General features: G+C 39.0%; 1 protein-coding gene across 1 annotated transcript in view; it reads left to right on the top strand.

The window, feature by feature from the left end:
- MYLK4 (myosin light chain kinase family member 4) overlaps positions 1–16,934 on the top strand; it is an 85,765-nt gene that overhangs the window by 264 nt on the left and 68,567 nt on the right. The window contains exons 2-3 of the mRNA XM_067562590.1: positions 3,967–4,040; positions 4,145–4,225. Coding sequence (XP_067418691.1) covers positions 3,975–4,040; positions 4,145–4,225 — 147 coding nt within the window. The 5' untranslated portion in view covers positions 3,967–3,974. The remainder of the gene's footprint in view (positions 1–3,966; positions 4,041–4,144; positions 4,226–16,934) is intronic.

A 16,934-nucleotide genomic window follows, 5' to 3' on the forward strand; every position in this document is an offset into this window, starting at 1 on the left:
CGGCCGCAGCGTGTAGACCTTCGGGAGCTGTAGTCCTGCTGCTGTAGCGTGCGGGGAGAGGAGGGCTAGCTTTATTTCGTGCTCCAAAGGAGACAGAAGTTGTAACAACTCCCACCTCCCAGGTGTAGTCAGACCTGCTCCCCAGCAGACTTCATTCACTGGGAGGCCCTTTTCCGTTCTCTGCGTGTCGTTTCACCCGAGAGACAAGGGCCTGCTGGTGAAAGACCCCACCAGCTTTGGAGCTGCACAGTCTTCCTCAGGGCAGGGCACCGGATCAGGTGTAACTCGTGGCTTCCCCCAAGTGAATATGGGCCAGATTTTTATAATGGGGATAGAGAGTTTTAAGAATAGCTGGACTGCGTCTGAAAATCCATATTATTTACATGTATTCAAACATATTTTTATTCCAGATTCTTTTGTTTGGTGTTACCACTGGGGCCTGTCCCTTTGAGTGGCTCAATAGTACTTTGAAAATTAGGAAGAATCTTTTTTAAAAAAAATCTTGTTTCTTCCTCTTTTAAAGAGCTCACTCTTTTAAACTGTCACATATTGAAAGGTTTCTAATAATAATTTGTCTCCGATTTAGGCCTGGATCTGCACACATGCACATGCTTAATTTTGCACAAGCGACTGGTCCTTGCCTGCCTTGCCGTGCTTCTTTTCTTTCCTTTTCCAAGCAATAACTGTTGTTACCATTAATCCCAGTACCAATACAACTCACTATCATACCTCCACTTCCAACTGTGAGTTCTATCTGCAAGCTTCAGACATTTCTTAAATAAATCCTGACTCTTGCAGGCAAATCGTGAAGTGTAACTCCATAGTAGTTTCTCCAGTTTCACACTGGCGTAAGTGATATCAGAATTGGGCCCTGTGTGTTTGCACTGTTTAGATTCACAGGCTATTTATCAAAATACCTAGAAAAAATGTTTCCTGAGAAGAGTCAGAAATGTTAGTGGTTTTTTTAAAAAAAGTCTTCCCTTTAGCCTACATTATACATAACATAGCATGAGTTTTACTACATAGGACAATTAGAACAGTTAGCATCACAATTCATCAGCTAAAGTTGACCTAGAGGTAATTCTTTCCAGGTTATGTCATTTTCCCCCTCCTATTATAGGTTTAGTTTTAATTACTCATTATTATATTACTGTTCCTATCTTGTAAAATTCCAGGTCAGTCTAATGTTAAGATGTACTGTGCTGAGGTTCTGAGATGTAAACGAGTCTGTCTACTGTGTAATAGTACCTTTCTTCCAGCTTAAATCTTAAAAGTGGTGGCAAAATACTAGTACGTAGAAAAAGTCACAGATGAAGTTTTGGTTTGAACTCATGATGAAGGTTTATGGATTATTATTAATACTGTGCCCAAAAGTGGGCAAGGTACTTTACAGAATATTGAGTAAAGCAAGTCCTAGCTGAAGAGTTTACAATCTAAAAAACAGACTGAGAAAGAAAAAGGTTGTACAATTTTTAGCAATGCCTGTATGCCTATCTTATATTCCTGCCCAGCTCTAAACACTCTTTACCTTATTTCACCTGGGTTATAGATATGTTGCTATTATGCAAAAGATAGAGATAACATTATGCATGCCCCTTTCCTACATAACTATGCAAGCTTCTGTGGCTCTATGCAGTTGAAAATATCAGTGGCCTTTGTATGCCCAGGAAGACTCCAAATGCTAGCTCTGAGGTAAATTATCTTGGTCAAAGAGAAAGGCTGGCCTACTGAGGAAGACTGAAAGGAAAAACCCCTCAGGAATGAGTTGGAGGGCCATGCTCCACATTAACAATACTTAATTCTAGGTCCATCTTCTCACCAACGCAGCTCAGCCCACAGAGTTACAAGGTAGAATTAGGGCAGATTAATCCTGTTTCTGCAGTAACAGATGGCTCTCTAGGCCCAATCTCACAGATTTCTGCTTCTTCAGATTACCAAACGATGCTGGGGGTGCTCTGTAGTCTACTTTATCAGTGTTGTAGTGGTGGTCTCTGCTGTTGAATTCCATAATTGTTTGAATCCTGGAAGCCTCCTCTTGTTTACCTTGTTGTTTCAGGGAAGTGTTACAATAATAATGGAGAGGAGTGAAGTAATACTTGGGCAATGCCCCGTCCCCCTCCTTTTCTTTTCTTCCTAGCTGCCCTTTGAAACACAGTCATAAGCCAGGATCACAGCATCTTTGAGCTTGTCACCCCTTTAACATTTTTCCCCAGATGAATGAACATCAGTCAGCTAAGGTAGGGAGCAGTGTGCCCTTTTCATTAGGACATGTCACTCTCATTAGACAGATTGCCACATTTGGTGATCATGCCCTGGGGAAGGATGTGCTCTTTAAATGATTATAGAGAGTCTAATTTGGCTTTCCGTGGCCATTGAGGTACTTCTCTTTCACAGTAGGAGGCACTCTTTGCAGTTGTGTAGTCCAAAAGCATTTCAGAACTTCTGAATAACAGGAACCACATGATGATTTTTACTTGGATTACAGCCTATCATTTGTTTAACAGCTTTTAAATATGCTTCTCCACACACTTGCTTAAAGCAATCTTCAAAATATATTGTGGGCTAGATTCAGTCCTGGAATATACTAGCTGAAGTAGTTAATGCACATAGCAAAGGTAGAAAGCCTGCTCAATGGGGTTTTAAGGAGGAAAAATCCAAGAATCTCTTTCTTGTACTGGGGAGTCACAGCACAACAACCAGGCACTGTTCCAAGAATGAATGGGGCAAGGTCAGCTGAAATATGTGCTGACCTAGGACAGTGTGTATGTGTGCACACAGATCTAGTTTAAATGCTGTAAAATAATTGTTTCTATTTAAAGGGAAAATGTCTGGATAAAAATCGCATATTTAATTACTTACATAATCCTATATTATATCAAATTACTTATCTATGTTATTAATAACACTGAAAGAATATTTAAATTCTAACTTACTTTGTGTAATTTATGGTATTTGTCCAACTTGAACAAAATGCAAACAATAAACAATGCAACTAGATTGGTTTGTTTCAGCTTTCTGGTGCTCAGAATACAATGCTGTTGTATTTGGGTTTATATCACTGCTAGACAAGGCTTACAAAAATAATTCAAACATTTTGTTCACTTTAGATTTTGGGTCTAAAATAAGTTGAGAGTACTTTTACTTAACTACTGAAATGTTAGATTCCCTTGCCCCCATCAAAATCTGTACTACTAGAAGACATTTTTTTCAATGTGTTGGTGCAACACATGTTTATACAAATGTGAATAAGGAATTTAGGGCTTATCTACACAGGGAAGTTGACCAGAATAGCTATCCCTGGAATAGCTCCCTGTGTGGACATTATTCCAGAATAAAAATTACTTTATTCCAGAGTAATTATTGTGCTTCCAAAGTGGAGTAATTGTTCCAGGATAAAATCACTCTTATTCCAGAATAGAGGGTCCACACGGGGGGCTGTTTTGGAATAGCTATTGCAGAATAGCTTAATCTGCAACAACTATTCAATTTCCCTATGAAATCAAACCCTTAGGCTCCTATGTCACTAAAATAATGGTAGTTACATGTAAGCCAGGCAAAGGTTACGAATGTCAGCAATATATATGTTTCTTTTCTGAGCCTAGCTAGTTACAGGTTAAAAAAAAAAGGTACTTCAGAGATATTTAAAATTTCTAGTTACTACAGGAAATAACCTAGATAAACTCCAAAAAGCAAATGACCACAGTGAATAAATGTAATGAAATTCAGTATTGTAACCCGTTTAAATTATTTAGTGTCTGAACCTAGATAAATAGTTGAACATTATCAGCCCAGAAAATACCAGTTTTTAGCTAGTGCTATTAATCCTGTATTTTCATAAAAACTAAATACACCCACAGATTTTAAGTGGAAAAATATATAACATTTGTATTGTATGGTTGACTTGTTTCTAAACTAAAAATTCAAGTGTAATGTTAATGTCTCTTTATTTGTTTCTTTTGATTACAGACAAGAAAATGAAGATGTCAAACATCATGAATGTTCACAGATTTATGAAACCAAGCTGGAGAGAGATCAAGATGGTAACCTAATTGGGTATCACACAAAGATATTTAAGATTAATAGACTAGAAGAAATCAATACACAATACAACAGTACCAAACTAGGCAAAATGGCTTTTTTTCAGTGTTTGGAAAAGGTGGAAAGGGTGAGAAGCTTTTGGGAAGAAAGAATCAATGAACCAGAGCCTGGAACAGAAGATAAAGAGGTAACCAACTACACAGATATTACCTTCTGTCCTCTGCTGCCTCTCTCTCTCTCTCTGTATATATATCTTAGTACAGTGGAATTTCACTTTTCATGTTACTTTTCAAATTTTCCATTAAAATATAATGCAGTTACTGTAGTTTTGAGAGATTTTCAAACTTGGGTGCCTAAAGATAGGCAACTAAATCTATATCTAGGATATGGCCTGATTATCTGAAGACCCATGGGAGTTGTGAGTATACGGCGCCTCTGAAAAAGCAAGCTTCTTATTTAAATATGGCTATATTCCCCTCCTCCCCCAGGTTTAGTAGGTTCCCAAGTGAAATAATTGTTTGGTATGTAAATCTTTCCATGCCGTTTAGTTAAAAACAACACAAATATATTAACATCACAGGCCGTGATTCTGCATGATTGAAGTCAGTGGGAGCTTACTGACTTCCAGAGGGGCAGGAGCAAGCCCCTAGTGTACAGGTTTTGTGCAGGAAGATGGTTCCATGTTCAGCTAAATTCGCCTTGTAGGTTGTTTGAAAGAATAAAATATTTGTGACATCATTAAATTGTATAAGGGGAAAAGCCAGAGAAGCTACTGATTCTACTGACCCTATTCAGACAATAGTTAGGGAGCTATACTTAGAACCAGTGCAATGAGAAATGATTTGTTTACGTACCAGTTTGTGGAAAATTACATACATTTTAGTTTTTATCTGTGGGAGTAGAGTTCAGGGAAATTTAATTATTCAAAGCTTAGAGATGGCAAGCTGAGACATTAGTATAATTTTAAAATTATTCCAAGATGTTCTGCTTTTATATTCAACCACCAAGAAATTTAGTTTTTAATTATTATTTTCATCATGACATTTTTGGAGAAAATAATTCTTTTATCATTATGTGTGCTGCTACTGTTGTTAGATTATTTTCTTTCTAAAAATGACTATGTATAAGGCCCTACTTTATTTGTGATATTGTGGAAATGGCGGAACCCACAATATTAGGCTTCCACCACAATTTTAATTTTAATTAGCTTAGTTTGCACAGTCCACAGTTTTGCATACATTTTGAGGTTTGCAACGCACACATTTTTTCCCTGTTAGTACAATAGAACTCCATTTATCCGAGCTGACAGCAGCTGGGGCTCGGGCTGTCAGCCCCATACACGATGCAGCTGTCGCTGTCGGCCCTGTGCATCAGTGACTGTAATATAGTTGCAGCAAAATGTCTGGTTATCAAAAAAATTAGCAGGCATAACATATACTTGAGTGTTTATATTGTTCCAGCAAATTTTTCTTGAACAAATAGGTCTTCTCTAGCCTTTCCAAATTAATGCAATTTATAAAGGTTCATTATTACTTTTCCACGATTTTCCATGTCTTGGCCACAACTCAGCTGCAATTATTTGACAATTATCCTGTAGTTCAACTAGGGTCTGATCTATGTATTCCCAAAAAACCCTCCTTGTCATGTGTATAAAATGCATTTAACGCCAGTCAATTTCAAAGAAAAATCAAGACTCTTCTGATGCATTCCTGGGCCTCTATACAGGATTCAAATGTTGTATTAAAATGGTATTGTCAAAGCTACTAGTCTCCATGATGAAAAGGTTCGTTATTTTCTGGGTGGTGGTGTTTTTGTTTAGGTTTTTTTGTAGGGGAAGGGGCATCTACAGAAACTCCAAAATGAGGGCTGTCAGTATTAAAAATGTCAGTATTAAAGTCCCAATTATTGGGCTGGAATGGGGAAGCAGAAACCAGTATTTTTGAGATGCACCCCACCTGGTCTGTTTCCCTTCTTTCTGCCTGCTGCAATATTGTTATCTGCAGGAATTTGGAATGAAGAGGTTTCCTGTTGTTATGGTAAGATTCTCATTCATTTCAATCCACAGCCATGTAACAAGAATGTAGCAGGCAGAAATAGAAGGACAGGGGTGAACTCAGAGCCAGTACTACAGTAAACCCAATATGCTCAGCATCCTCAGTTTATTGCAAGCAGGTTACCCGTTCTAAATTGGTGTTTAAGATTATTGCTCGTGCTATATATATTTTACAAATACTGCTGGCTGCCAGGGCAATAAAAGTAAAATATTACTCAACGATAAAAATAGTTCCAGAGATTGTTATAATAATCTGGAACTAAAGAACTTGCTTTAATTAGTTGGATGGTCACTCTCAGTGCTAAGCACTCCTTTCCTTCCTAGTGGTGTATGAGTGTCAAAAAAGGAATCAAAACCAAATCTTCTTGCTTAGCAGTGCAGAGCCCTGCATCTAAACTAGAATTTCTGAGTCTTCCTACATATAACAAGAAGTAGTCTGGGTGGTTGCAAGCTTCTTTCCCATTTCTTGGGTGAAAAAAACCTCCATTAATAATTGATTCCAGCTTCATCACCTTTGACATGTTTCAGGAGTCAGTGCTTTATTAGAAGTGCTGCTTTAACCTGTGCAAAAGGCCTAGAGGAGGAAAAGGAATAAGCATAGAAGTAAGTTTGTGGCCTCCTACCCTGACCTACCAGTCTGGCCAAAAGAATAACCTTCCTAAAGCTAAAAGGTAGTGTAATTCAGTTCTAATGACATTCTGACATCTTCCTTGAGCCAAGAATTCCAAATACATAAGCTTAAATTATGTTTTTCCTAATAATCCCAAATTAACCCCCACAGAAGTCAATGGCAAAACTCCCAGATCCCTAATTCAGCACATCACTTTGGCATCTAGTTAAATGTAATGCCTAAATGCTGCTGAACTGATTTGGCCTAAGCCATGGTGTCGTTGTAGGTATAGAAAAAATGTGAGCCCTGAATATAAAAGCCTTCATCTTTGTCCTCTAGCCTATTGAACACTATCATAGTTTTATTATATTATATAATGAAAGGAGGAAGGAATTATTTTCCCTGCAGGAATGAGTTGGTATGGAGGAAGGGCGATGTAGACTTAATTTCAGCGAGTGGGATGGGATCTCACTCCTGTTGAACTCAATGGCAAAACTCCTATTCATTTCAGTGGGTGCAATATCAGTGAGGTTATGGGGGGAAATGTACATATTCAGAATATTCATAAATAATGTATTCATTTGAAAGGTAAATGTTATCAGAGGCTAATTGGACATAATTACAGAAAAAATAATCTTTCCCCAGGAAACAGCTGTCTTTCTAGAGATGTTACATTTCTAAAATAAACAAACACAGGGAGCTTATCTTATTTTCAATATAATTTATTTTGATAAAAACAAAAGTCTAATCTGAAGACAAAGGCCCAAGGAGCCATTAGAACAAAGCTATAGAAAAAACAAATAACCGGGCTGCAATGTGTAACAGCTCAAAAAAATTACTGGGAGAGAGCTGTGGTGTGCATTCCTCTTCAGATCCCAGAAGAGATGAAAAGTTACTAAGTGAATCAAAAAGGGTTATCATGACAAATTCAGTTTTCTTTCTCTGTTATTTATATACGTTTTTGTTCCCTCTGGTCCAGTGTTCAGAACAGGCCCTGTCCATTATTTTTGCAAAGATCTATGTTTAAATCAAAGAACATTGAGCTGCCAAAGAAGAAAAGACCGAAAGCATGAGAGTTAAGAATAAAAAAGAAAAGGTAGTTTTGTGATCAACTTTCATTTGCAGAATGTTCTGCTGCATTCTATCAGTGTAGCTAGCACTTACATTTCTACCTGTGGTTCACATTCTGCCCTTGGCTTCAGTTAAAGCTGCACAACTGTAGTCAGGCAGAATTTGGCCCTCCAAACTATTTCTGTATCTGAAGACCTACTACAGCCTGGCAATTATTTATGCCACTATAGAGTTCAAGAGTTTTGGAGTTCACTGATAGCCTAATTATTTTAGTCAATCACAGTCAAGTTCAATCCTGTCTGATTAACGTGGTTGACTTCCGACTGCTCCAATTACAGGATGACATCCTGGCCCATTGAATTCAATTGGAATTCTTTCCTTCACTATCAGTGGTGCCAGGATTTCACCCTCAGTCTCTGCCCCTGGCCCTCAGCTGATAAAGGAGTGTGGTTTGACACCAAATGGAGCTGAAATTCACATGTTCAAATTGGTTGCAGAGATCCAGAATGAGGGATACCAAGCATGAAAACAGAGCACACTGTTTTAAATGGGATTATTTTCTTTGGTTGTAAACATATTCTTTAATCTCAGTTCCATGTTTCTGATGCAAGTAATTTATTTATGAGTTATGTGTTGATGTTACTGGTTTTTGGAAGGTCTGCTGCTCTAGCTGCTAGGTGCTTTTATACAGAATTCATAAAACAATAAAATCACCCATGATGGCTAGTATTGAAAGATCATTTCTTCAGGAATACCAAACAAACAGCTAAACCCAAGCTGGGTTTAAACTCATGCTCTCTAAACTCTGCTAGACTACCCAGCGAACAAATTCTAAAAGGAGGGTCCCTCAGCTAAGAGAGCTGTTGGTCCTGGAGTGATGTAATTCACCCCCAAAGACTGAAAGCATGTTTCATTGCAGCTGCTCTCTGGCTGCTATGGACTGGAGTGGTGTCCGCTGCTAGTCCAGGCTCCTGTGCAGGGTTTCTGAGTTGTCTGACGTTGGACACTAACTTCATTTTCCTACTAGAGGTCTAGAGTTCATTTTTGCAGTACACTGGAGGTGCAGAGACCTCTCCATGCAGCCACTCTGTTAGCAGTTCCCCACAGTCTCATTGCAGTGTATCAGTGACGCGGAAGGCTTTGGGCAAGTCCTCTATCTCATGAGTCACGTTCATTCAGCATGACTAACTGCAGTCATGGGTCCTACCGTCTGATAAACAATGCAGCAACAGTGTCATTTGTGACTGATTACTACATAAGCGATAATATAACTAATAACACCACTGCACTTGCTTTCTTTCCTGCAAAAACAGTTACGATAGGAACATGGCTGTTATTTTCTGATTGTTATAATTCATTGCCTCTTAGCACTGCATTGGTAAGGGGAATCGGACAATAAAGCTCACAAGAGATCGTTAGTGGATGGGGACAACAGTTTCACGATAAACTCATTTTTATTCTTGAAAGTCAATGTGAGAATCCCACCTTAAATGCCAAAGCAGCAGGTGTGTTTTTATAGTGATGCAATTCCCATCGACCAGGTTTGTTTGAATAGACGGTTGCCAGTGAAGTCCATCATGGAGTTGGTTGGAAAACATTTTTTCCCCTGACAAGTAACCAAAAATTAGTTTTCATTGACATTTTCTGCAGAGAATTTTAACTTTATCATTAAAAAACTGAAAATTGAAAAGTTTTGGATGTTTTTTTTTGGCCTGTTTTTCCACAAAAATCAACGTTTTTTCCACAGTTTTTGTGGAAAAATTTGTTTAATCAAAACCCCAATTTACTTTTGAAAATTTGCCCTTGAAATTGTTTTTTAACCAGCCCTAGTACCAGTATTTAGATACAGGGCTTAATTGTAACTGGTGCACACACTAGGCATTTGACATTCAAACTAGCTGCTCAATTGGTACTGGGGGGTGGTTGCTCATCATTCTTTCTTCTTACTCCCTGTTTGGGAATAGGGGCCAGTGAGTGATCAGTAAGTCCTTCTCTTTTAACTCATGTCTCTGATGATTGCAGGAATAGAGGCAGCAAAAGGTCTCTTTTCATGGCTTTTTTCCCGTTGGGAAGAACAAAGGCCTTGGCCCGTGACTCCCCTGCAAACTTCCATGCTAATGACAGCCAGTTAAGAGTGTTGCCATGATGAGTCTAACATTATTGCTTGTTTTACTTAATGCCACAGTTCCTGGAGTCACGTGATTACATGAGCATCTCAGCTTTCCTTTCTCTCTCTCTCTCTCTATCTCTCTGTATCTCTCATAGTTGCAGAGAAAAGTCTGAAATGTTAACTGAGTGCACCCTAAAGGCTCAGCAGCTAGAAGGCAAATCAAAAGAATGCAACATTTTTATTTTTAAAAAATCTCTTGATTTTTAAGATAATCTCATAATTTTTTGGAGGGGCCTTATTCATGACTCTTGAATGTTTGGGGTTGGCAATACTGTAATTGTTGTCCTATAGGTAGTGGAGATAGTTAAGCCCTTTGCCTGCCAACCTCTGGACAAGTATATAAACCCATGCACAGCAAGAATTACAATACTCCACATTCACACTGCTCCATGCTGCCCAATGAATCCTTTCATGTCCTTTGTATACTTATTTATATGCATTTGCTATACAGTTAAGGCTTTAGCTCAAGCCAGCTGCACTGAAACTATTATCTAACTCTACATGACATCCTCTGTCCTCCAATTTCCAGCCCTGGAAACCAATCAGTTTCTGTTATATAATTACAAGTAGATCTGGTAGCACCATCCATTGTTAAGGTTGCCTAACACTTCCTTTGCCTAACACTCCTAACATTGCCTAACACTTCCCATTATAAGGTCCTGTTTTCAGTTGCTTATAACTTTGCCAAACTTTAAGTGCTCAGGCCAAAAGTTTTCCATCCTGGGTATGTATCTCAAGCTGATTTTTTGTTTTGAAAATTTCAGCTAAAACAGTCTACCTGTTTCTGAGAATTATATTATGGAAAATATGTTGTTTTGCCCCTATTAAAAAACAAAAAAAAAACAAAAAACCCTCACAGTTGCATTGTTGAGAGGCTCCAGCACCTCTGTGCTTTGAAGCAGGGACCTTAAACTGGTCAGGAAGGTGAGTATTGGATAGGGGGAGAGAGCCAGGTGTCAGTATGGGGAGGTGAATAGAAGGAAACGGAGGGCAAACTGTGAGTACAGGGGCAGAAGGGTCAATAACCATTAGAGAATACTCCCCTACAGAGCCTGGAATGGAATTCAGGAGTGATTATCTCTATTCCTTTGCTATCAGCAAATAGCTGTGAAACTCACAGGCAAAATATGTGTCTCATCCCCCTCTAGTGGCTAGTCTACATAGAAGATGATAGCCAACTTTTGGCTCAACCAGTAGCTCAAGTGGTAGAGGTCTGTACTGTGGCCCTAAAGATCTGAACCCTGCTGTTGGAGATTGGTATAGTGCAACAAGATAGTATTTCTGGGATTTTTTCAGTTTTTGGAGGAACTTGTGTTGTTTTTTAATAGGAAATGACATTGAAAAAGCTACATTAGAAGAATGTCGAGTTTGCAAAGTCAACCACTGAAAAGTGAGAAAATATCAGAAATAAGGTGGCCATGCAACCTTAATTCGGCCCCCTTGTGCGTATGCATTATGATAGTCTTTAATTACATGACACACTATTTTCCCATAATTTTACCATCCAAATGTTGCTCTTTGTGTATTTTTTTTATCTCTTGCATATTAAAAGGTGAAAAGGAACTAGCAGATGACTGACAATATGAATTGTTAACTATTATGGCTGGTGCTAATAGTTTTGGCTCATTTAAGAAGTGCTGGGATGTTAGAGTAAATTACCTTGCGAGCAGTGCTACACACATCTTGTCAGTAGGCCCCTGCACCTGTTTCACACTTGTCAGTAGGCCGTCGCTTCTTTTTCCCTTATAGGTTCAGGGAATGTGTTGAATTGTGTGACAGGATCCAACCTACCCAGCAGCATGTCCATACCGTCTCCAACTAAGTAGTGCTCAGCTGGGGAGTGCATTGTGAGTGTCCAGCAAATTACTTCTAGTAAACCAAGAGACCAAAGTAAATCAGCTTTAAAAAATGGATCTACCCTTGAAGGAAAAAGATGTCTGGATTGCAGGTAGTTTCTGCGTTTTAGCTTCATTGTTCTGGCACATGTTATCGACTGCACTAACCCGTGGAAGAAACAGAAAGACCTCTGCAACTGAAGATACACAGGTAGTACAAATACTTTTAAATGAAGTGGATTGGTTTCACATATTAGTCTTGATATTTTTAACTAAGCAAATGCTGCTTGTAAAGAAAGTTAGAATGTGTACTCTATTAATCCTTTAAAGTATGTTCCTTAAGAAAAAAAAAGACAGAGAGAAATATAAGAGCATCATTCTCCTGGGTGCCATTCACTTCTTGCATAATCTGCAGTAAATCCTAGCAGTATTACTGTAATTTTTATAAAGCTACATCTCCCCCTCATGTTATTTGTTAGTTTCTATTGGAACATTGTTCAGACTCTAATGACCCCTGCTGGGTGAGACAAATAGGACCCTTTATCTTCTTTGGCCACTGCCTGAATAAGCATGTCAAACCCTCTCACTAGCAGCAGTATTTTTGTCACATGATCAATGCAGGGACACACAAGATCCTGAAAGAGGTTTCTGAGCGTTCCAACTCTTTGGGTTGATATCTATTATTTCCCCATTATTAGCAGGTGAAGATATAATCATCTTCCCAAAGATCCAGGAGCTAATTAATTTATTTTAGTAGATTATAATTATAATATTGGTCGTTGCAACCTAAATATGAAGTTAAGTATGTGATTTCACAGTGAGGAAATGAGTATAGTGTGTACTGGCTGGAGTTTAATTTGTGAATTTTTTAAAAGAATTCACAATAGAAAATGTGTCTTAAATATAAACATATATGAATTTGGGTTTAGAAAGTCAAAGATTAGGGCTCTTCTGAAGTAGCTTCTGTCATCTAGATTGTCAGAATGATTAGACTTAATTACATAACTGCAAATTTCTGAATTCTATTTATGAATCCATTTGTGCAGTCTCAGAATTAGTTTCCTGTGTATAGTCTTTGAATTCTGAAATATCGCCAGTCTCCAGTTTGGCATATTCTTCTCTCCTGTTATGAACTGCAAGAGGCAATTTTCTCATGGTTAATACCACAGAGCTTTACATTTTGGGGGAGGAAGATCAGACAGGGATAAGGAAAGGATAAACTAAATTGTGTATAGTCTAATCTCTTTATGTTGTTGCATATGTGGTCTTAAAAACAGTACAAAAATTGTTATAAACAGAAAGTAAAGCCAAAAAGTGAACTGAAATTATTCCCAAAAGCCTTTGAGTTCTTTTGGTATTTCTCTAATTATAAAATTTTTGTGATAACCTGAAATGACATCTCTGATCATATTTGTGTCTTATTCATCACAAAAATAAAACTTTCATAATATTGTATTAATGACTCTCAGTGAATTTCATTAAAGAAGAGAAAAGTAGTTTTTATGCTATGAGAGTTTTTGATACAATACAATAAAATAAGTTAGATAAGCACGATGCTTCCATTTATGCTGCTTCTGCTTCAAAGACAATTATGAGGAGAAAAAGCTTAAAATATACATTTTCAGGGTAAGATATATTTAAAAATACTTTTATCTAGTGATTATACAGTTTTACTTGTAAGATAAAATTGGAAATCTTTGTTCTGGAAATTTCAGAATAGCATGAAGAAATGTAGACTTTTTGGGCCTTGAATTTGTGTACTTGTTGAGCAAATTTGGCACACACTGAGCAACGACTTACTGATGAACTTTGTATTGTGCATTCCATCAATGTTGGGTATCATCTTCAAGTTATACTGATGTGATACAGTAACCACATTTGCTCACATACAGCTATTTTGAGAACTATGAGTTAAAATTTCTAGCCCACACATTGAAGGACATGCACCCTTTTGAAACCATGCACCCTTTTGAGAACTCTTCTGCTTATTTTGAAATATGACTGCCTCCGTGAGACTTCTGTGTTTCTGCTTTCTGTCATATTTTCAATGGTCCTGCTCTGCTCTTTGTCTCCTTCCCGCACATATTCACTCTCCGCCCCAGCATCAAATCTTTGTTTGTCTCAAAATCTGGCTTCTGCAGGGTCACTGGGGGAAAAAAAAAAAAAAAGAAGAAGAAGAAGAAAAAATCAAGGCTGTGGACATAATATACGAGTCACTTTTGTCACTTCTGAGCTGAGAGAATTGAATTTGAAGGAAGCTCCAATTCTTTCCTCAAATACATGTGTATAATTCCATTGAGGTTAATGAGAATAGTACTAATGTATCTAGGGGCAGAATTAGCCTTAAGGTTTTCAGACAAAGAAGCCAAGAAACAACAGGTTTATTTCATTGTGCTTGTCTTTGACTTTCATGCTTTTATTTGTCCACTGACTTTAGTTTAGTTTACCTCAGACATGCAAGACATTTCCTCTCAGTTAGCATTTACCTCCAGTTTACTGCTCCACTGTTATCAATGCTGATCTGTCAGTGACAGCACTTGAGTACTGCCCTTAGCACTCATAGTGTTGCAAAGGAAATGGAAGATTAAACATTTCATTGTACTAAGGTTTGGCATCTCCAAACCTGAGCTGGAGAAAAACCAAAAAATGTATTAGGTTTTAAGATGGTCTGTTTTGTCCTTTAGTGTATATGGAGGTATATACACAATGACAAGTAAGCTGAAAGGAGCTTTCTGCTACATTGCAACTCAGCAAAGCTCCCACAAAAAGTGTTGTCAATTAAAATGGGTTGGTTCCTGTGAGAGACAACTGTCCTTCAAGACATCCCCTTATGGCACAGAGTAGACCTACAGATGTGCTGCTCTCTACTCCCTGTACCTGGCTTTTGTGTTTTAAAAAAAAAAAAAAAAAAGAAAGAAAAAGCATTTCCAGGCCAGACTATGTTAAACTCAGATTCCACCTGCGGGGAGGAGTCTCATTTATTAAGTCTTTTACAGCATATCAATTAGTCCATAGCCCCTTAAGTCTAACCCTTGTTCCCCCTTGATTCAGTGCTCCCACAGCTCTCCATTTGGGTGTGTGCGCTACTTTGGCTTGGTTCCCCTCTTTGAGCCAGGAGTCCCACAGCTCTCCTTTTCGGACCTCTGTATGATGCTTCCAGTGCGCTTCCCCTCCTTAGGCTAGGAGTCTCACAGCCCTTCTTTTGGGGCCTGTGTCAGTAACTCAGGCCAGCTATAGTCCTGGATAAGCTTCTCTGAACTGGTCCCTTTTGATTCTGTCCTATCTCCCTCGGCAGGCTCTTCCAAGCTACCTGCTCATTCTCATTCCTCCTTTGGCTCTCTGGAGGCTTCTTTTTTATCACTAGGCCTGGTACTGATTTAGCCACATGACCTACCTGTCATGTGGCTATGATAACTTTCCCCGCATGGGGACCAGAGCTGAGAGAGGCACAGGTGGGGCTAGACCTAGCCTCTGTGGATAAAAACTTAAAGAGCTACTGGGCCAGAGACAGAGTAAGTGAGAATGATTATAATGCCTGGTGGCCAGGGCACCATCTGGGAGGTGGGCGATTCAGTGTGTAGTCCTCCTGCTCCAATGACTATTTAATTATTTGTACACAGTGTAACAGCTTCAACAGGAGAGATTGAGAACCCCTCCCCCCATCAGACTATCCCATAGCTCAGTGGTTGCAGCACTCTCCTAATAGTGTGGGAGATTCCTGTTCAAATAATTCCTTTTTCCTCAGGCAGAGGGTGGAATTGAACTCAGGTCTCCTGTGTGAGTGCTCTAACCACTGGGCTAAAAGCTGTAAGGTGGGCACCTCCTGCTCTGACCAGATTTTTGAATGGGGTCTAATCCAAACGACATGCTCAGAGCATGCCGGTTGGATCAGGTTCCACAGGAAAGATAGGTGGGTGAACACCTGTCTTCCTCTAGTTCTTGGATTCCACTGGGGCTCATGTGGGAGACAGGGATTTGGACACCTAGAGTGAGGCAGCAGTGCATATGCTCAGAGACAGAAATTTAAGCACATAGGGAACTTTTACATCAACAAATTTAGGGCCTGAGCAAGCTGAGGCACCTATAGGATTAGGCAGCCACTGAGCAGGGATTTTGTGGATCACAGTGGATCATAAAACTGGGTCATAGTGTCGATGTCTGTGGTTTACATACCTTTGTGGACCTGGGCCCCTGTGACAGAACTCTGTTGTATATTTTGCTGGAGATTTTGTGAGATTTTTTGGAACTCGTTGCTAGGGGATGTGAAGACCAAAACTATAACAGGATTAAAAAAAGAACTAGATACATTCATGGAGGATCGGTCCATCAATGGCTGTTAGCTAAGATGGTCAGGGATGCAGTCCCATGTTCTGGGTGTCCTTAGTCTCTGATTTCCAGAAGATGGGAATGGCTGACAGGAGATGGATCACTTGATGACTATCTGTCCTGTTCATTCCATCTGAAGCACCTGGCATTGGCCACTGTTGAGCTAGGTGGACCATTGGTCTGACCCAGAATGGCCGATCTTATGTCCTTATGATACTTGGTTGGACTGCAGTATTTTTTTGCTGAACTTTACTAGGTTTCTGCAAATAGATTATTGAGCTCTTTGTGGACTGTTCTGCACATAGTGAAAATTCATCACAGTACCATCAGTCAGACTCCCGTGTGTCATGTGTTTTGAATCTCACTGTGACTCAATGAAGTGCAAAGCATATCTAGAAATGCCAGGGTCATCCAAACTCTCATAAAAATCTAAGTTACACTTAAAAGTGTGTCTATACTCTAAGTGTGAGCAGGGAGTGGGGGTGGGATGTAAACAGCGGTGGATGGTTTGCTTTACTTTTCTGTTCTCTGCAGAAAAATTTGCTATAATCTTCTGAAAAAGGGCATGGCACAGCAATGTCCTTTACTCATTATGATCTTCCCCAAAGCAGCATCAAAGAAGGGAGCAAAAAGAGAGCAAGTTAGAGCTATATAAAGTAAATTTCAATTACCTCTTTTCCTTTTTGCACATGAAACCACAGCAGATATTGGTACCAGTGTCAGATCATTCTCTTTGGGAGAACTCAGATTACTAATATAGTGGACCTGAGACAAATGTAATATTTCACTCATTTGTGACAAGATGTAATACCGGCCTTGTGGTGACCATGC

This window comes from Emydura macquarii, unplaced genomic scaffold, assembly GCF_026122565.2.
Source record: "Emydura macquarii macquarii isolate MOO-44397 ecotype Brisbane River unplaced genomic scaffold, CSIRO-AGI_Emac_v2 contig_2452, whole genome shotgun sequence".
NCBI lineage: Eukaryota > Metazoa > Chordata > Testudines > Chelidae > Emydura > Emydura macquarii.